Here is a 22,134-nt window from a genome sequence, read left to right on the forward strand (position 1 = left end):
CACACTGCGCAATTATCAGTTAAAGCAACGCAGTGCCGAATCGCAAAAAATGGCCTGGTCATTAAGGGTGTAAAACCTTCCGGAGCTGAAGTGGTTAATTCATTGAAAGCCAAATTGATCTTTCAGTTTGAATTAGCTGAAATCATTCTAGGTACAGCAAAACAAAAGGTGTGGAATGTCTAACAGTTTGTTTTCTTTAGAAAGCAGCCACGGCCTGAATATAAAAGCCTCTGCTCTGCCAGCATGCTGTAGAGAAGGACCTTTGCTTGATAAGTAGTGGTCCATTCTCCCTGATAATAGGAGAGCTTTAGCTCTGACTCAGCATGCGGTGTGTTGGACCTATGAAGAGAGACCATTGTTTCCATATGAAAAACACAGGTTTTTCTCTGTAGCATGCTGGTGGAGGAGAGGCTTTTATATTCAAGCTGTGGCTGCTTTCTAGGAAAAAAAAAGGGAAAAAAAAAGAAACTGTAAGACAGGGGTCCTCAAACTTTTTAAACAGGAGGCCAGTTCACGGTCCCTCAGACACTGTTGGGGGCTGGACTATAGTTTGAAAAAAAATATGAACAAATTCTAATGCGCATATTTTATTTGCAGTGCACAAAAAAAATAATTCAATATTTATTGTTTTATTAATATATATATGACCACAGCGTGCCCCCTTTCAATGCCAGAGTGACCACAGCGTGCCCCCTTTCAATGCCAGAGTGACCCCAGCGTGCCCCCTTTCAATGCCAGAGTGACCACAGCGTGCCCCCTTTCAATGCCAGAGTGACCCCAGCATGCCCCCTTTCAATGCCAGAGTGACCACAGTGTGTCCCCCTTTCAATGGCAGTGACCACAGCGTGCCCCCTTTCAATGGCAGTGACCATAGCGTGCCCCCTTTCAATGCCAGAGTGACCACAGCGTGCCCCCTTTCAATGCCAGTGACCCCAGCGTGCCCCCTTTCAATGCCAGAGTGACCACAGCGTGCCCCCTTTCAATGCCAGAGTGATCACAGCGTGCCCCCTTTCAATGCAAAGCGACCACAGCGTGCCCCCTTTCAATGCCAGTGACCACAGCATGCCCCCTTTCAATGCCAGTGACCACAGATTGCTCCCTTTCAATGCCAGAGTGACCACAGCGTGCCCCCTTTCAATGCCAGAGTGACCACAGCGTGTCCCCTTTCAATGCAAAGCGACCAGCGTGCAGAGACTGCCAGAGAGACCAGTGCACTTACCTGCAGTGGCGGGCGGCTTCTCCTCAGTCCCCCACGTCTCCTCGAGTCCTCCCGCCTCCTCCTCCTCGGCCAATGGCATGGGTTCGCCTTTTGGCCAATCTGATTGGCCAGGAGGAGGATCCATGTGACAATAGCGAATTTTCATTCGCTATTGTCACACAAATACGTGGGCTAGGGCGCAGTGCTCTGCGCCCTGGGTCCACCCTTTTCTGAAGCATATTACAGCTTCAGTGAGTGACCGACAGTCAGCCCTATGCCGATCCTGGCTATAAACCAAAAAAGAGCGACAATTTTGAAAAAAAAAATATATATATTTTTCACATTCTGCTATATAACATTCCCCCCCAAAAAAAGAAGTAAAAATCGCAATAAGCATATTTTGAACTAAGAGGAAGATTTATGTCATTTTTATTGTTTTTTTTTTTTTTTTACTAGTAATGGCGGCTATCTGTGATTTTTTCAAGGACTACGACATTTCGGGGGACAGATTGGACCCCTAACTGACATTTTTGACACTTTTGGGGGGACCAGTGACATTACTACAGTAATCAGTGCTATAAATATGCACTGTTACTGTAAAAATGACACTGGCAGGGAAGGGGTTAACTTTATTAGTGATCAAGGGGTTAAGTGTGTCCCTAGGCGCGTGATCCTAACTGTTGGAGGCCGTAGCTAGTGAAGTAATCACAGAGACATACGATCCTACATAGCAGGATCGCATAGCCTCTGTCATTACTTCAGGGAGAATGACAGACGGCTGTGTTTACATCAGCCGTCTGTCTTTCTCCCTCTCCTTAGGGAGATTGTGAGTGGCCGGCAGACATCAGAGCCGCCGGTCACACGCGCTGGCTAGGCAGGGAACAGGCTCATTGGCGAGCGACATACCCCTACGTCACTTTGCCTGTAGGGGGCTGACTGCCGCAGTAAATAGTCGTGCGGCGGTCGGCAAGTGGTTAAGAAGTGGACTGTGCCACCATTGGTGGACCCTCTAGTTTCCAGAATAAAAACAAGGTGACCATGATTCCGGTTGAGGAGTCCCCGGCTTTTAAGGATCCAGCTGACTGGAAGGCGGAGGCTGTGGCCCGCACTATGTACAGTCTTGCTGGTTTGGCAATGAGGCCGGTATTTACCATTGCCCTAGTGTCTCAAACTCTAACTGAGTGGGCTAAGCTCCTACTCCGTGACCTGGAGGGGGAACAGCTCCCCCTGCCTTTGCCAAACAAAATTGATGTATTTTTTTTCCCACAAATAGAACTTTCTTTCGGTGGTATTTAATAATCTGTGCGATTTTTATTTTTGATCTGTGACACAGACAGATATTGCAGGTTCAGCAATGCTGAATCCTGCAATCTCTCCCTGTCTGTCACTGAGAAGATCCGCCTGCTTTGTTTACATAAGCAGGCGGGTCTTCTCACACTTTCCACCAACGATGAGGGAAGGGAGGCGGTGTCTAAACACGGCAGGAGCGAGCCTAGAGAGCACAAGGAGTCCATCGACATAGGTCTACGTCGCTGGACCCAGGGGAGCCGCACTGCCGCAGTAGGATTACTGTGAGCAGTCGGCTAGTGGTTAAAGGGGCAGTGAGGGGCAAAAAAACATGGCTCAACCTCCTATTTTTACCACCCTCTGGTTGCGTGCTCACAGAATTTTTGGAGTGTACTTATAAATGTTTTCACACAATAGTCTTACACCTTTAACCTGAAATTTACACATTTTTCTAGTTGGATTCCTGGGTGAAATTTGTAAAGGGGTTCACACGGAAATGCGGTATGGGTAAGATGCATTCCATGCATTGCGAGAGTGTGCGAATGCCAATGAATTGTTAATAGCACCCCAAACGCATCTTGCAAACGTGCTGCATATGCCGGCACCAAATTGCATGGTACCCCAACACTATGCGGTTTGTTTCAGTGTGTTTAGAAAAAGTAGCACTTAATTTTCCACCTTCCACTGCCTTTTGCAGCCCATTCGAATGAATGGGCTTCAAAACCATACTGTGCAGAACTGCGCGTGTTCCCACGTGAACCGGCCCTGAATCTTGTGTGAAAACATTTATAAATAAGACCCCTTGGTATCTACTGTAATTATCGTATGCATTCACTGTTACCTCTTTAAAATACTCAAATATACATTTATAATTGCATTAGTAACTGTGTTTGAGGCATTGATAATAATGTATTGGTAATATTTGTAATAGCAGTTATATAATAACTTATCATTGCATTTTTTATGCCAAATATTTATGGCCAAAACTTGGAGGTTTAGATTCTGTTTTGCTTTTGTTTGCATCAGCTGTAATAGAATAGTATTATAATAAGACTAGGCAAACATAATGAGCCACTGTCCTTTAAAAACTTCAAACTTTACTTAATATTTGATATATTTTTCATGAAGCAAAAAAAAAATGTACCACATTTATCCTTGGCACATGTACCGACAGCAACCAATAAATAAATGTGGTACTATTGTGAACTCAAGAAGGGTGAAATCTAACTGATAATTATGGGTTATTCGTCTTTGCACATCATTCTTCTTTATGCACTGCAAACCCTACTATGGCTAGAAGCTTTTATTGAAAATCCAAAGTATCAAAAAAGCACTACATCATACACAAACCACTCATCTCATCAGTGCTAACCTGTCTGGGTACCAACTAAGAAGGACAAGTCACATATACTAACAATGGGAACTATTATTGCAGACAGTAAATTATCCTATCCCATATACAGTATCTCACAAAAGTGAGTACACCCCTCACATTTTTGTAAATATTTTATAACATCTTTTCATGTGACAACACTGAAGAAATGACACTTTGCTACAATGTAAAGTAGTGAGTGTACAGCTTGTACAACAGTGTAAATTTGATAACTCAACACACAGCCAATAATGTCTAAACCATTGGCAACAAAAGTGAGTACACCCTTAAATGAAAATGTCCAAATTGGACCCAATTAGCCATTTTCTCTCCCCGGTGTCATGTGACTCATTAGTGTTACAAGGTCTCAGGTATGAATGGGGAGCAGGTGTGTCAAATTTGGTGTTATCAATCTTACTCTTTCATACTGGTCACTGGAAGTTCAACGTGGCATCTCATGGCAAAGAACCCTCTTCTCAAAGAATCGTTGCTCTACATAAAGATGGACTAGGCTATAAGATGATTGCCAAGACCCTGAAACTGAGCTGCAGCACAGTGGCCAAAACCATACAGTGGTTTAACAGGACAGGTTCCACTCAGAACAGGCCTCGCCATGGTCGACCAAAAAAGTTGAGTGCACATACTCAGCATCATATCTAGAGGTTGTCTTTGGGAAATAAATGTATGAGTGCTGCCAGCATTGCTGCAGAGGTTGAAGGGGTGGGGGGTCAGCCTGTTAGTGCTCAGACCATACGCTGCACACTGCATCAAATTGGTCTTTATGGCTGTCGTCCCAGAAGGAAGCCTCTTCTAAAGATGATGCACAAGAGATCCCACAAACAGTTTGTTGAAGACAAGCAGACCAAGGACATGGATTACTGGAATCATGTCCTGTGGTCTGATGAGACCAAGATAAACTTATTTGGTTCAGATGGTGTCAAGCGTGTGGGGCGGCAACCATGTGAGGAGTACAAAGACAAGTGTGTCTTGCCTACAGTCAAGGATGGTGGTGGGAGTGTCATGGTCTGGGGCTGCATGAGTGCTGTGGGCACCGGGGAGCTACAGTTAATTGAGGGAACCATGAATGCCAACATGGACTGTGACATACTGAAGCACAGCATGATCCCCTCCCTTCAGAGACTGGGCAGCAGAGCAGTATTCCAACATAATGACCCCAAACACACCTCCAAGACAACCACTGCCTTGCTAAAGAAGCTGAGGGTAAAGGTGATGGACTGGCAAAGTATGTCTCCAGACCTAAACCCTATTGAGCATCTGTGGGACATCCTCAAACGGAAGGTGGAAGAGCACACGGTCTCTAACATCTACCAGCTCTGAGATGTCGTCATGGAGGAGTGGAAGAGGATTCCAGTGGCAACCTGTGAAGCTATGGGGAACTCCATGCCCAAGAGGGTTAAGGTAGTGCTGGAAAAAAATGGTGGCCACATAAAACATTGACACTTTGGGCCCAATTTGGACATTTCACTTAGGGGAGTACTCACTTTTGTTGCCAGCGGTTTAGACATTAATGGCTGTGTGTTGAGTTATTTTGAGGGGAAAGCAAATTTACATTGTTCTACAAGCTGTACATTCTCTACTTTAAATTACAGCAAAGTGTAATTTCTTCAGTGTTGTCACATGAAGAGATATAATAAAATATTTACAAAAATGTGAGGGGTGTACGCACTTTTGTGAGATACTGTAACTTCACATACAAAATAGATTTTTCTGTCAAGTCCATGGCATCAGTGGAAAACATGCATTCAGTTGGATGTGTGATTCTAAATAAATTCTTAAAAAGTTCAAATTCTGAAGTGTTGATTACTGTTCTTAGGTTGAAACCTGCCTCATGAAATAAAGCCTGTTACACTAATCCAATGGCATTTTTTCAGTTTTGGAATGTGCTGAGGGGTTAGAACCTCTGTCTGGTTTTAGGACGATTCACCTTCTTGGTTTGTTCTAGTGACAGCTATGAGGGGAACTCCCTCTCTTTGGATCAATTTCCTCACACTTCATGTGGTTGCATCTACAGTACAAGAAGTGATGGGAAATCTCACCAATAGGACACAGATGGCAAAAAAAAAAAAAAATGTCTGAGATTTTAACCCTTTCAAGCTCTATTCAAAGTGAAAAATAAAATATTGGCTTTAAATGTACTTAAAGTAGTATTAAACCCAAATGAAACCCTGAACAAAAAAATGCTATATATTGCACTTTACAATCCTTAAATTTGATGGCAGCAATAGTTTTCTTTTTTTACAAGTATTTTTCCTTTAATTTCACTTGGTGTTTTGCCAACACCTATCTTAACCACTTAAGCCCCGGAAGATTTTACCCCCTTCCTGACCAGGGGGTATTTTGCGATTCGGCACTGCATGACTTTAACGGACAATTGCGCGGTCGTGCGACGCTGTACCTAAACTAATTTGACGTCTTTTTTTTTCCCACAAGCAGAGCTTTCTTTTGGTGGTATTTGATCACCTGTGCGATTTTATGATCACGCGCTATAAACAAAAAAAGAGCGTCAATTTTGCAAAAATAACAATATTTTTCAAATTTTTTATATGAAATTCCCCCCAAAAAAATGTAAAAATCAAAATTTTTTAACATTTTCGGCCAATTTGTTTTATGCTACATATGTTTGGTAAAAAAAACCGCAAAAAGCGTATTTTGATTGGTTTGCACAAAAGTTATTGCGTTTACTAACAAAGGGAAAGATTTTTGTCATTTTTGTTGTTTTTTTTTTTAACGCGTAATGGCGGCGATCTGCGTTTTTTTTGCGGTACTGCGACATTGGGGCGGACAGATCGGACCCTTGACTGACATTTTTGACACTTTTGGGGTTACCAGTGACATTTTTACAGTAATCAGTGCTATATATATGCACTGTTACTGTAAAAATACACTGGCAGTGAAGGGGTTAACTTTATTTGAGAGGGAGGGGCTGTGTGTGTCCCTAGGGGCGTGATTCTAACTGTGATTGGCTGTGGCTTGAGCTGTAGTTACACTGATCAACGGTCCTACATAGTAGAACCGTATGATCAGTGTTTCTACACAGGGGAGAATGACAGGCAGCTTGTTTACACAAGCTGCCTGCCTTTCTCCCTCTCCCCCGACAATCGCAGAGTGAGCGGCGGACATTGGGTCCGCCGGTCACACGCGCGGGGGGGTCCGTGACTGCGCGGGAGCGCGCCGCCAGCGGCGCGCGCTCGCTCCCCAGAGCCTCACAGGCTAGTGACGTAAATATACGTCACTTTGCCTGTGAGGGGCTGACCACCGCAGTAAATCTACTTGCGGCGGTCGGCAAGTGGTTAAGATGTCCCTACTCTGGATGGAGTAGCAACAGAGACACTTTCGAACAGCAGTATTGTCAGTCTGGGCATGGCTGGGACAAGGGGTGGGTGGGAGGGACGGTTGCCCTTGGCACAATGGTTTACTAAGTGTAGGAGCCTCTAAAATTGCACATCATGAATGGGGGAAGGGGGCCCTGTTTGGCATCTTTGCCCTGGGCACTGGATAATCTTGTCCTGGCACTGAGTCTGGGGAGAGGGTAGTGTTAGATTAGCAGATTTAGATGGATTTGACTATCAAATTAAAGCTGAACTCAAGCTTACACTTATTAAGCAGTTACAGTAAAGTTTTTTCCTTTTGTTTTTGTAGGTTTTACATAAATGAACAGAAGCTGACTGTTTTTCAAACCATAAAGTATCTGTCTTTCACTCCCAGAGATGGTGAGTACGAGTACCGTCACACTGACTATTGTGAGCCCCCCTGTCAGTAGTAAATGGTTTATCTCTTCCCTCTAACTGACACTTCTGCTGGACAGTTTGGTCTGTTAAAGAAAGTTGAAAAATAACAGACGTAGGTTATGATCACACCAGGGATTAGGGCTGGTGGAAATTGTTGCGGCTGCTGCTGCTGTGACTCTCAGCGACTCTCAGCGACTAGGTGCAGCCGCCAGCCCTGTTCACCATAATGATAGGTAATCAGTGGCCGCAGGTATTCGTGGCTTTCCGCACAGCCAGCGATTACCTACACTGATTGCTACTGGATGTACTTTGTGTGCGCTCCGCAGCAATCAATGGCTGTGCAGACAGCTGCAAAAAACTGCAGTTGCCAACGACCTGTCATTACAGTGAACATGGCCAGTGGCTGCACCTACCTGCTGAGAACCACAGCAGAAATCAGAAGATTCCTGCCGCTACAATTCGCACTGGCCCTAATTGCCAGTGTGAATGTCACCTTACTGTCTGGGTTACCAGGTGAAAATAAAGAAAATAAGAATAAACCTAATACAGCCACCACATCTAATGCTGGCCATACACTATACAAAAAGCGGCCGAAATTCGGTCATTTGGACAGTTCATTTGTTTTTCGGCCTGTTAATAGGCACAAATGGGTAATCGGTTGTGATGTTTTTGAGCGAAAAACAAAGGACAAGTTTGGAAATTTTCTGCCGAACGAACGATAAATTGAAAGGTTAATGTGTTTGTCGTCCAAACTTTTTGCACTAGACATATGTGAAAACACGAACAAAAAACTGATTTATTTATGTCCATTGAACGATTTATCGGTCATTACATGATAGCACTATAGTTTGCTCTCACGGCCCTAGTGTTCATTTTTTGAAAATGAGTTTGAACGATTTATCGGTCATTACATGATGGAACAATCGTCTGCGCTCACGGGCGACCCGAGTGTTCATTTTTCGAAAATGAGTTTGAACGATTTTTCGTATAATGTATGGCCAGCATAAAAATTGGTGATCTGCAATATAATACATTTTTGTTGTTGGGTTTATAACCGCTTTAACTTTTCTTTGGACAAACCACTTGTCTTTCAGAGACACTTTTTACATTTTTGTACATTTAAAATACACCTTTTTAGGCCTAAAGATTAGTTAAACCCATAAGCAGTATACAGCTCTGAAAGCAAAGACCCAGGAGAATACAGTTGTAAAATGGTGATAGTTGCAATTTTTTTATTTCACATGATATTCATCTATATGTTTATTAAATGTTGTAACCTTGGCAGGCTATGGAAGTAATTGTCACTTAAAGTGGAGTTCCACCCTAATTTTATACTTACCTCCATCTTCTCGCTCCGGGTCACCTGAAAAACAAATGGATAATCACAATTTTTTTTTTTTTTTTACTTACCTTGTAGAGAAAATATACTTACCTTACTTCCTTCTTCCTCCCTTCAGCGGCCGCGGCGATTCGTCACTTCCTGGCTTTTGCAATGATTCCTGGGAGCTGAACGTCATCGCTCCCAGGAATCATTGCGCCTGCACCGGCCCCGACGTCAGTTCCGGCGCGCGCGTCATTCCCTTCTAAACAGCTTTTGGGCATGCCCAGAAGCTGTGGAGGGATGACGCGCGCACCCGGAAGTGACGTCGGGGCCGGTGCAGTGCATCGTGGGACCGAAGAAGAAGGAAGAGGACGCCGAAGAGGATCGCGCTGGCTTCAAGCTGCCCACACCTGAGATGGCAGCGCTGGAGAATACTTTTTCAAGGTAAGTATTTCTCCTAAAAGGTAAGTGCAACCCGGGACAGATCAGAGGCTAGCCATTGTGGAATGTACTAGCCCTGACTGTCCCGGGGGTATTTTTTAAAAAAAAAATGCGCACTGGGTGGAACTCTGCTTTAAACATGAAAGCCAATCACCGACCCATACAGTCTTTGATATTATTGTCTTTCTGGTTTTAGGGAAATTAAAAAATTAGTGGAATAAAAATGATATATGTGATATAAACTGTACATCAATATCTCAACCTATAAAATGTATCTTTTATGTAAAAAATCACACATAAGCAGCTTTACTAACGTTGTCAAACTCTTGCTCCTGTCTGTTTATATGATTACATTTTTTAAAGGCTTTAAAGCCTTCATACAAGGCTTTAAAGAATCTGAACTTTTAATTTCTTATTTTCTATTTCCCACTACTCCCAAACAAATCCCTTCCTCAGTATAACTAAAGCCAAAACCATTATTTTCATTTTAAATAGTTTATTTTTTTTTTCTTTTGCCATCTGTGCTCCATTGAGGAGATTTTCCTTCACATTTTGTCCCAAAGACACACCACAGGAAGTGACTCGAAATCTCTCCAAAGTGAGGAAAATCCCTTCCTAGAAAAATTGTCACCATAAATACACCCCTACTGGAAGATTTTACCTTTGTTACTGTTCTTGTGGGAACTCAAAATTTGGGATTTTCTCTCACTTCCACACTCGGTGACAAAGGTAAAACAGGATAAATATAGAGAGATATTCTATGAAAAGAATACAGAGGGCGCCAGCTCTGAAGAAGAGGGGTCACCCTCAAAACGCGTCAACTTTATTTGGAGATTTACATCCCACAACTGTTTCTAACCAGTAGATCATGCTGTATGGATATTTGGTGGACAAATATATATATATATATATATATATATATATATATATATATATATGTGTGTATATATATTTTTATCACGCTTGAACAAGTCATCTCGTTTGTGAGTATGATGTACAGAAATTCTTTTTTGTAATAAATTGTTACAAAGGTAATGCGCTAGGCTGGTGTGCCCTCTGTATTATTTTCATTTTTAGAGCCTATCTGGGTTTCCCTGACCTGTTTGGAGAGGCAGCACAGTCGAAATAGCGGCTAAATAAGTGGAGCTGCTCGTCTATAGATCAAGCCGCATAGCAACTCTCGAGCGCAGGAGCATTTATTTCTTCTTTCTTATATTCTTCCTAATGTAGACATCAGTAAAAACCTGATAGGTGTTTTAATCCCTTACCACTCTATCCAAAGCTAAAAAAAAATGTTTTGACTTTAGATTTACTTTAAAGCTAAACCCTGGGCACAAATATTTAAGTTAAACATACTAGTCAATGGCTACAAAGGATATAAGTCCACTTTGTTCCCACCAAATCCAGATTTTACATTGCCAAATAGCAGTGACATATTTTCTCAGCTGTACTTAGCCTGCGCATAGAGTACAGCTGTAGGAGGGGTCCAGCAAGCCCACCTACTACAGATTGCCTGCAGAAAACTACAGAAGGGGAAAAGACAAGACCAGTCACCCTGCACAATGAGAAAGAGCAGAAGTGACCGGTCTCTATTACAGGAAGTTTCTGCACAGAAGAAAAACCTCACAATGGACTACTGCCCAGATCTACAAGAAATACACAAATCACATCATTATTAAAAATACACATGCCACTTGTGACTAGACAATATTTGCTGATCCATGAGTTTAGCTTAAACTCTTATGCTAAAAGGAAGGGGAGAGTAGGCACAAGGAAAGGAGGACGTGTAGAATCCCATAACTAATTTGTTTCCCCTTTCTCTAAATCCCAAAAATGGTTTAGAGCAATAATTGCTAAATAATTGTGGCCCCACAAGCCCAATCTCAGGATGTTTTCCCACTATATGGCTCCATCAGGTGAAAATAAAAAATTGAATGTGTCCTAAGAAGAGTTTGATCATACCAGTGATTACATTAAAAACAAAAGGGTTGCCAAAAAATTGCTTCTATGCATACCCTCCCCTATCCACAAAATACCCACCAACTCCCATTTTAATCTGGGTATTTTGCTTAAAGTAGAACTATAGGCTTTTTTTGTCATTTTGGATAGAGTAAGGAAGTGTTATAATCACTGTCTGTTTTTTTTTGCTAACTGTGTCTCATTGGAGGAGATTTACCTTCACATCTTGTCCCATAGCCAAAATAGGAAGTGATAAGAACTCCCTGCAAATTAAAGTGTTTGTAGCGCTAAAAAAAGAAGAAGAAAATCCTGTTCCTTTAAAGCATGTTAAACAGCACAGTGCTTGTGCTGTTTAAATTGTCCCATTGTATGATGTAAATCATCTGGTTGATCCTACCTGTTCCTGTGTTTACCCGTGTGTGCGGACCACAGTAATCATGGCTGCTGATCCATGATACCATGGTCAGTTTACGTGCCTCCATCATCCTGCTCTCTGCTGTGAGTCTCTCCCTCTCCCCCTCTCTCCCTGCCTGTCAGTACTGAAGCCTGTGTGTGAGAGCAATCCCCTCCCTGCCCCTCCCCTCCTGCTGCTCTTTGCTGTGGCTTGAAAATACCATTTATAAGTAACTGGCATCCCCTCTGTTTTATCAAGATCTAAAGTACTGTGTGTCCATTTTTTTACAATTATAATCCTAAATACCATCTCCCACAGCACTGTTGTGAGGTCATTTGACCTTCCCCTGCTGGCCAACCCCTCCCTCCGCATTCCTTGGATCAGGGAAGGAGAGCAGAGGAATGTCATTTGACTGCACATCGGTGCTGTGAGAAAAGATATTTAGGATTAGAATTTAAAAAAATGAACACGCAGTACTGTAGATCTTGCTTACACAAAGGGGATGGCAGTACTTTAATATCCTGACTTTACAGCCACTTTAAGGGAATACCCTGGGGCCCTCAAGGTCACCAGAACTAGTTCTAGGGCTGCCACCTCATCCCTTTAAAACCATGCACATATTAATTACACAAGTTCTGTGACTGATTAAGGTGGTAATTAAACTCACTAGGTGCCTTATCTGGATTAAATTAGCCTCAGAACCTGTGTAATTCCTATGTGTTCGGGTTGAAAGGGATGAGGTGGCAACCCTAACTAGTGCCCTCATTGGAAGATGTCTCCTCTTTTACTTTTCCAGGGTCAACCTAAAACTTGAGATTTTCTTTTACTTTCACTTTCAGTAAAAATGGTAAACAAGACAAATAGAGAAAGCAAATCTCCCTAATGGGGACATACACATCAATGAAAATTGACAGATGTTCGAAACCCTCTCCACTCTACCGAAAACTAACAAAAATAAATAAATAATTGCCTTTAATTATACTTTAATCTTCTCAGATAGACTGCAATACCACCCTTGCCTAGGCGCCGAAGGCAGAAGTTGAGTGTTAGGTTAGTATGGCATTGAAGTTTTTTTTTTTTTTTTATGTGGATTGCAAGGTTTTGTAGATGGGGAGGTGGTCACACTATTTAAAACGTGGACCTTGCATATTGGTTTAAGGTCTATTTTAAGAACTGCCAGATTCTCCCTCTTCCAATCTTTTGTTTAATCTTGCTGAAACCATCACTATCTAATCCTCACCCACTAAGTTAATTAAGGCCCCTTTTACACAGGTCTGTTCCATCGACGGAGCCGTTCTGTTCAGCGGGGGATCGATCCAATGATCCCCACTAAGCAGGCCGATGACAGCTCTGTCTCCACTCTGTGTGCGGAGACGGAGCTGTCAGATCCCCGTTGCCCTCTATGGGGGAATCAGATGAGAACGGACCGCCTGTCCGCTCTCATCCAATCCCATCCAATCCGATCCGCTGGACGGATGGAAAATAGGGTTTCCATCCATCCAGATTTCACGGACAGGATCAGATCGGATAGCAGTGGGTGTCAGCCGAGATGTCCCTGCTGACATCCGCTGCCCTATAGGGATGCATGGAGGATCTGAAAGGGGCCTAAAGCATATCATCTATTAGTTTTGTCAAAGTGTTTTGACATTTTGTATCTTGATATTTGTAACCATTACAGCTCCTGTGCAGTTTTGAGAAAGTAATGTAAGTTTTTTTATACAAGAATTCAATTGCATGCCTTTTTAAAACTTATATAAATATATTGGTAAATCTAGTTTAATGTATGCAATATAAACATTATTAAAGGCCTACGGCAGTAGGGTTAGATAGGGTAGCACCTCACAATGTAAAAATTCTGATAATGTTCTCCTTCTTTTATTTCCCTTTCAAGTACACCTCTAGACATTTGTAGCTAAAATCAGCAAGAAAACTGTTAGTAGAAGAAGATAAAGGGGACGCTGTCTTGTAAAGAGTCTGAAGGCTCTTTACAAGAAGCAATCCCACCTTTCTCTTGTTTGATGGTCTGTACAGCTGAAAAGCTACTATGCATAAAATGCAGAATGCATACTGCTTCCAGTAAAGACATAGTCTTTACTGAAATAATTACATTAAACAAGGAACCAGCTTGTTAAAAAAAAAGGTTTATCATCCAGGTCTGCTTGGGGCAGCATGATATTAAAAACATGGCCCTGCACAGACAAAAAGGCTGGAAGCTTCAAACAAAAGATCACTGACTGCCAAGTTAATGGGACAATTTTTATTGGAATAAAGATCTAAACGTACTTTAGTTTAAGGATAAGCTATAAATCTAATAACATTTTGAAAAAGAGACAAAACATGCAAAGCAATAAAAGGATAAGTCCACCCTAAACACTAAAATCCCTGCATCTATTAGACCTCCTCGATCTCAGACTAGCCTATCTAGCCCTGTAAACAAGAAATCAGTATACTTACCTTTTTTGAAGCTGATCTGACCCGATCCCTCCTCGCTGTGGAGGCGTGTACAGAGAACACGACTGACAACGGAAACCCCATAGTAAGTCTATGGGTGAAGTCACTTCCCATTCATTTCACAGCCGTTGTCGGTCGTGTCCTCTGCAGAGCTTTCGCCACTGGAGACCGGATCAGATCGGCTTCAAAAAAAGGTTTCTTATTTAGAGGGCTAGATAGGTTATTGTTAGATCGAGGAGGTCTATAGATGCAGGGATTTTAGTTTAAGGGTGGACTTATCCTTTAAATAATGTCATTTTAATAAAACAATTTTTGTGTTTATCTTTTGCTTTACTTACCTATGCAGGTTTTGCCATCGGAGTGCAAAACAAATTTGACATGGCAGCCACATCTGAGTACATGATCTGTGTCATCACAAGTGTGCTGACAACCGCCATTTCCATAGTTACATGTCACTATAACAAATTAAAGAAAAATAAACAATCATATTTGAGTGCACAACATAATTATTCATTGCAAAAACATGTCATGTATTGAGTACTATAAGTTAGTACAAATGAAATCTTTTTAATAGTGTTCTTTATGGAACAAAAAAACACAATTTGACCTCACTATATTTACACACTTACTCATTATACCAGTAATAAGTATGAAACATTGGGAAAAGTAAAAAAGCATATATTTCAATATACTGTATGTTAATAATCCTATTGTTTCTGATATTATTCTGTAGAAGAAGATAACATTGTTATATATAAAATGTATTTATTTACTTATTTTCATTTAGACTTTATTTGGGTTTTGATATAAATTTATAAATACATAAACATTCCAAAACGCAAGAAATGTATATAAAAAAAAAAACAGGCAACTCATCTCCTTTTAATTCCCCCCCCCCCCTCCCCCTCCTCCCTACTTACTCATATCTCTCTTTTCCTCTATTGCGCAACCTTTCTTTTTCACTTCACTGTCTCTCTCCCTCCCCTATCCCCCCCCCCCCATATTTCTGCATATTTGCTAGTTCCTTCAAATTCTGTCCATTTTTACCATTTATTTGAGAAATTTTTTACTTGGTCCTCTTCTCCGCCACTCAGTCTCTAAGTGTAGGGCTTTCTGGGTCTAGCCATTTTTTTGGAATTGCCCCCTTTGCTTCGTTTAATAAATTTGGTACTATTGTACGTTTATATTTTTTTTTTAATTTATTCGTTTTATGGAACAGGCATACCCATGGTTCATCGATGATATCTACCCCTGTATTGATATTGTTGCATCTTTCCCCAATATTCTTGGATTTTGGGACAATTCCACCATATGTGGGTCATTGTACCCTTCATATTACATCCCCTCAACACAATAGGGATTCGTCTGGTTGGCATTTTTGTGCTTTTATTGTTATGTACCATATTACAAGACTTTTTTAGTTAAATTCAATGGTGTTTATATCTGCCGCAAAGTCGTGTACAGCTCTCAGTATTTTATTTGTTTGTTGTTCTTTTTCATATCTTTTTTCCCATGTGGAGGCATTCTGGAGGCATAAATGGCATTCTGGAGGCATGTGGAGGCATAAATGGAGGCATTCTCAGCCCCGTCATCTCACGTGGGCATTTTATAATGCTTCACTTTTGTTTGTGGACTACATCATTTTTTTCCACTAGGTTTAAATCCTTCTTAGATCTAATCAGTTGTGGTAAAGATTTCCCAAAATGCTTTAGCTGGGAATACCTCCATTCATTTAGTGACATAATTTCCCATTTGGCTTTTAATTCGTGATATAGGCTTATCTTTCCTTCTTGTATAATATCTTTAAACTGTGTATTTTTTATCCATTCACCAAATTGTGCCTCCTTCCCTGGTGGAAAATAATCTGTGCCCTCTAGTGGTATCAATGGTGAATTTTATTCCCATTTAGCGTGTCTATGTATTGTGTCTTATATATTATATACAGTTCTAGTTATTTCATGTGTATTTTCATACATTTTTCTGTGTTTTAGTGGAATCCACATATTCTTATTTAAATGTGAGCTACTTAATGTGATTTCTATCTTAACCCATCTTTAATCCAAGTTAATTTTAGTCCATTCTATCATTCATGCTATTATAACTGCGGTGTAATATCTTTTGATATCCAGTGCTGCTAATCCCCCTTGTGATTTGTCTTTTACCATATACTGTATTCTTGGCTTTTCCCCCTGCCATATGAACTTTAAAAGCATTGCTTTTACTGTTTTAAAATATGCTTGTGGAACAGCTATTGGTAACATTTGGAATTTATAAAGAATTTTGGGTAGTATTACCATTTTCACCATGTTTACTTGACCTATCCATTAGAGTGAAAGCGTTGATATATTTTTAACCACTTTAGCTCCGCCCGCCACAGTTTTACTGCGGCAGGCAGCCGCTCCTGGGCAAAGCGACGTTATACTACGTCGCTCGGCCCCGCTTGTTAGCTGGGGAGCCAGTGCGTGTGACCAGCGTCTCCAATGGCCGCCGGCCACTCACGAGCTCACGCAGCTGAGAGAGGAGAACAGACGGCTGATGTAAACACAGCCGTCTGTCATTCTCCCTGAAGTGATCACAGAGGCTATGTGATCCTGCTATACAGTGGTGTATTTAGGTTTTGTGCTGCCCTAGGCCTGAACTTGTGCACCTCCTAATTGAAATATGACCCACCCCTTCCTGTATAGGCCACACTCCTTCCTGTTTATGACCCGCCCTGTCATCTGTAAACCACAAACCACAACCACAGTCTATCAGAGCCCATCAGTGCCCATGAGTGCAGCCGAATCAGTGCAACATATCAGCACAGCCTCATTGGTGGCCATCAGTGCAGACCCATCAGTGGCCACCAGTACAGCCTATCAGTGCATCATATCAGTGCCCATCAGTACAGCTTATCAGTGCCGCCTCATCAGTTGCCATCATTGCAGCCTATTAGTGCCCATCAGTGCAACATATCAGTGCCCATCAGGGCACCATATCAGTGCAGCCCCAGCAGTGAAGCTTATCAGTGCCGCCTCGTATCCATCAGTGCAGCATATCAGTGCTGCCTTATCAATGCAGCCTCATTAGTGCCCATCAGTGCAGTTTATCAGTACCCACCATTGGCAACTCATTAGTGGCCATCAGAGCAGCATATTAGTTCCCATCAGTGCAGCATATTAGTTCCCATCAGTGCAGCATATTAGTTCCCATCAGTGCAGCATATCAGAGCATATCAGTGCCCATCAGTGCAGCATATCAGTGCAGTCCCATCAGTTCTTCTAAGATATTTGGACTTGTGTTTGCTGCCACTGATTGTAATCCTAGGATTATGTCACTTATTTGTATAATAAATAGAAAGTCCATAGTCCTTATACAAATAAGTGAAATAAACAGTGGCAGCAAACACAAGTCCAAATTTTTTGCTGCCCCCCCCCCCTACAAAGTGCTGCCCTAGCCTGGGCCTTGTTGGCCTAAGCCAAGATACAGCACTGCTGCTATATAGGATTGCATGTCTTTGTGATCACTTTACAAGCCACACCCCCCCCAAAGTTAGAATCATGTCCCTAGGGACACATTTAAACCACTGATCACCAGTAATGTTAACCCCTTCCCTGCCAGTGTAATGTTTACAGTAACAGTGCATATTCTTCTGGTTCAGTAAATCAGAAAGCATTGAAACCAAAGGATTCCCATAACAGCCAGGTACCTAACATTCTCCAAAGACATGGTCAGTAATAGCAACATCTATATTTCTTTAGGCACAGATTTCCTCTAAGGCACTTTCATCTCTACTAGGAGAGCATATATATATATATATATATATATGTCACATATACATTGTCAGGCATGCATACAAGCATGTGGGGGCCATACAAACTTCTGAGTACCATTTTGAATTGCTGCAATGAAATTTCAGCAAAATGGACTGGCCTGCTGCATCATTTTTTCACTTTGATTTTTGGGGTGTCATTTCCATCAAACAATGTGGCATCCTTTTGTTCCTAACACATTACCCAGTCAATATCAGTATAGATATCCAGTATGATTTTTTACCCATTGAGATCTGGTGTGTTTTCAAAGTGTTCCTTTAATTTTTTTGAGCAGTATATATATATATATATATATATATATATATATATATACTTATATATATATATATATATATATATATATATATATATATATATATATATATATATATATATATATATATATATATATACATATATATGACATTTTTTTTTTTTTATTAGTGGCTGCAAACTAATCCTTTATATTTCTCCAACTATTATTTATAGCTACACCAGCTGCTTGTACTTTTGAAGCTTTCATATGTAATGTTTTATCTGAAGATAAATGTTACTTTTTAGTAAATTAGGTAAATAGAGAAACAGGCACACATACATTTGCAGTCTTTTTGGTTTCCTGTCAATTCAAAGCCTGGTCGACATTCACAGGACACACCCTTTGGAGTTTCTCTGCAGATATGTGAACATCCATGGTTCCTGTTCATGCAGAGGAAGCCTTCTGAAGGAAGAAAGAACAGAGAAATTACAGAATTATGGAAGGACCAGCAAATCTATGACAAAAGTTGCTTCATTACAACAGCTTCCTAAAACAAAATGTATGTACAGTAAAAGTAGTAGTAGAGCCTTGTTTCATGTTAGCCATAGATTAATGCAGAATGTTTGAGTGATACCCTTTATCGTCTAACTTTAATTCCTAAAGAAGCAAGCCTTTAAAATCTATTGGACCCCTTTGTCAAGCTTTATGAAGCTTAAGAAAGGGACCTAATAGGTCTGAAATGTTTGCATCTTTAAATCTGAACTTCTTCCTAAAGGGGAATTTCCGCCATATGTCCTCCACCCCCTCCCCCTTCCTCTTTCGGACCTTTCTTTTTTTAGGTGGGGACAGGTAGCTGGTTTTATATATGTGTTTATTACAGGTACTTATATAGTGCCATCCGTTTTGACAAGTATCCTCACCCACTTCCGGTCTGATCGCCTAGGGGATTTCACCAGAAGTTACCCCCCCCCCTCCCTGCCAGAAACTTTCTGGGACACGTCATAGGTCCCAGAAGGCTGTGAGACCATGCACAAAGTGGAGAGTGGCTTCCACATGTGCATGGGAATTTGGCTGTGAAGCTGCAAGGAGTCACCAGGAACATGTCGTCACCAGGAACCCGAAGACCAGCAAAGAACCTGCCTGGGTGAGGATGGTGTTGGGTCCTTGGACAGGTAAGTGTCCTTTCATTAAAAGTCAGCATCTACAGTATTTGTAGCTGCTGACTGTTAATTGTTTTCAAAAAGTAAAAAAAAAAAAGTATGTAATAATCACTTTGCTCTTTAACTTGGTATTCTGCAGGTGCTCACAGGCGATAATCTATTATCTGTGAGTTATCAGCCCAGGCTCATTGGGTGGAACATTGGCAGAGTAGGAAAGAAAACCTTGTTTGGTCACTTTTTTTTCTGGTACAATGATTTTTATTAGCATATAAGGAAAGAACAGATATAAAATTCCATTGCAGGGGATATGAACATTAGACACAGTGCAGAATGTTCATAGGAACACAGAAAAAGATGTGTCATACAGTGCAGACTATTACTGAACAATGATCCATCGACCCAGGTAGGGGACCAATGGATAGTGCCTGAGCTGTAGAACTCAGGGGCTAAAGTAAGCAAGTAAAAAAAAAAAAAAAGAGGGAGGGGGGAGGTAATTAAAGCAGGAGGCAAAAAGAGGGAAAGAAGATCAGTGTGGTGGACAGGGAGTCCAGAGAGAAGAGAAGGGGGGGGGTAGTGAGAGAAGGCAGATCATAGGGGAGGAGCAGAGGAAAGGAAGGGGAAGGGAGTTCCCCCAGGATAGTGGTTAAGGAGGATTAGTTTGGGAGCCCCAGGCTGGTTGGGGGTCACTTTTATTTTCTGCTAATGTCAAAGGTATCTGTAACATTTTCTTCACTCCCTTCTACCTAGACCAAAAAAGTAGGGATTTCTAGGCTTTCCTACATGTTCAGCCCCCTTCTATTCTCTTTTGAACTTACCTTCTGGTCGCTGAATACATGTATGTTGGTTGTCACTTAAAAAGAATCCTTCGCGGCAGCGGCACTCATAGCTCCCCATCATATTGACACATATCTGCTGGCAGCCCCCATTGCCTTCCATACACTCATCTAAATCTGGAAGAACAAGGTAAAAAATAATATAGTACAGTAGTTAACAACATGGAAGTAATGGCCCTTCATTTTTTACTACTTCATTTTATAAAATTTTTTATAAAAATTAAAATGTTTCTTGTACACAATGGAGCAGTTAAACGGGCAAGTATTTTCTAAGCGAGCTTCAAAAAGAATGATTTGATATAATATGTGTCTCTTATGTTGTAAAAGCAGAAGATACTGACCCTGAGTTTTGCCAAACTATTAAAAGTAAATTATGTTATAACTATGGTCATGTCTACTTGTATTTATAACAATAATATGATTCTGAAAGTATCATTTCTGTTACCTTTAAAACTGTACTTGAGCAGTTTCTGTGTAAGAACATTACTCTCTGTTATCTACATCACTATCATTATCTACTGACTTCTAAAAGTTATCCTATTATATATAATAGCATCTTGGATACTATTAATAGTGTTGGTACATTCGTCACATGAATGTCTGTCTATGATTAGGGGTATTTTTCATAAATCCTTTTTTGGTGATTAAAGCAGAGTTCTGCCCCTAGAAAAAAAATTAAAAGTCAGCAGCTACACGTACTGTAGCTGCTGACTTTTATTATTAGGACACTTACCTATCCTGAAATTCAGCGATGTTTGCACCCTAGCCTATGTTTTCATCGGCTGTCAGGTGCTGCCGCCGCCATTGCAGGGAAGGGAACCCGACAGTGAAGCCTTGCGGCTTCACGGCCGGCTTCCTACTGTGCATGCGCAAAGTGCGCTGCGCATTCTTAATGGTGTGGTGGTGGCTAAAGGAGGAGGGAGCCAAACTTGTGACGTACTTCGCCGAGTCCACCAGAAGTAGGGAAGGGTACCTGTCAAAAACAGATACCTGCTCCCCCCTTCCCCCCGAAAGGTGCCAAATATGGCATCGGAAGAGGGGAGCAAACAGAGAAGCAGAAGTTCCACTTTTAGGTGGAACTCTGCTTTAAGAGGTAAAGAAAACTTCAGCATAAAAAGATAAACCGTTATAATAATAATGTGATAGAGTATGTTAGAAAGGTATACTTATTATTCCCTAAGGAGGAGAACACTAACCCAATGAGTAGAGAACATGCTGCTGATTGTGACAATACAGATAACACATTAAAGTATATCTGAAAGTAGAACTATACGCAAAACTTTTTTTTTTAATTTTGGTTAGAGTAATAGATTATAACCCCTATCAGTTTTTTTTTTTATTTTTTTACATCTGTGTCCCATTAGTGAGATTTACCTGTACTTTCTGTCCCATAGCCAAATAAGGAAGTGAGAGGAAATCCCTACAAATTAAGGAAATGCATTGGGGCCCCCCAGGGCACCCAAACTAGTGTCCCCATTGGAAGATTTTTCCTCTACTACTGTTCTAGGGCCAACCCAAAATATTTTTCATGAAAATGGTACATGACAGAAGGAGAATCCCCTTATTGGGGGCGGGCACAAACAGCAATAAAAACCTGACAGGTGTTTGAATCCCTCTCCACTCTTTCCAAAAATAAAAAAATGTTGCCTTTAGTTATACTTGAAGCCAGATCTTCCTTTTTAATTTTGGATAGAGTAGGGTTTGGTTAAACCATTGTCCTTTTTTTGCCAGCTGGGTCTCAATAAGGAGATTTATCTTCCATTTCCTCCCCTGTAGACTTAACAGGAATGTGACAAAAAACTCCTCTTAGATAGCTGTCACAGGAACAAGTGTCCCCACTGGAAGATTTCCCCTCAATTTCTGTTCTGGTGGTAACTTAAAATGTATGATTCACCCTTACTTCGATTCCATGTGACAACGGT

At 41.2% G+C, this 22,134-nt stretch overlaps 1 protein-coding gene across 4 annotated transcripts in view; it reads right to left on the reverse strand.

The window, feature by feature from the left end:
• The window catches only part of SCUBE3 (signal peptide, CUB domain and EGF like domain containing 3), a 192,972-nt gene that overhangs the window by 89,477 nt on the left and 81,361 nt on the right, over nucleotides 1-22,134 (reverse strand). For all 4 annotated transcript variants that reach the window (XM_082245254.1, XM_082245253.1, XM_082245255.1 and 1 more), the window contains 3 exons: nucleotides 20,195-20,329; nucleotides 18,559-18,681; nucleotides 14,511-14,627 (listed from right to left, as the gene is read on the reverse strand). In XM_082245254.1, the coding sequence (XP_082101380.1) occupies nucleotides 14,511-14,627; nucleotides 18,559-18,681; nucleotides 20,195-20,329 (375 nt within the window). The remainder of the gene's footprint in view (nucleotides 1-14,510; nucleotides 14,628-18,558; nucleotides 18,682-20,194; nucleotides 20,330-22,134) is intronic.

Source organism: Pelophylax lessonae, assembly GCF_965119305.1.
Source record: "Pelophylax lessonae genome assembly, chromosome: 2".
NCBI classification, from domain to species: domain Eukaryota; kingdom Metazoa; phylum Chordata; class Amphibia; order Anura; family Ranidae; genus Pelophylax; species Pelophylax lessonae.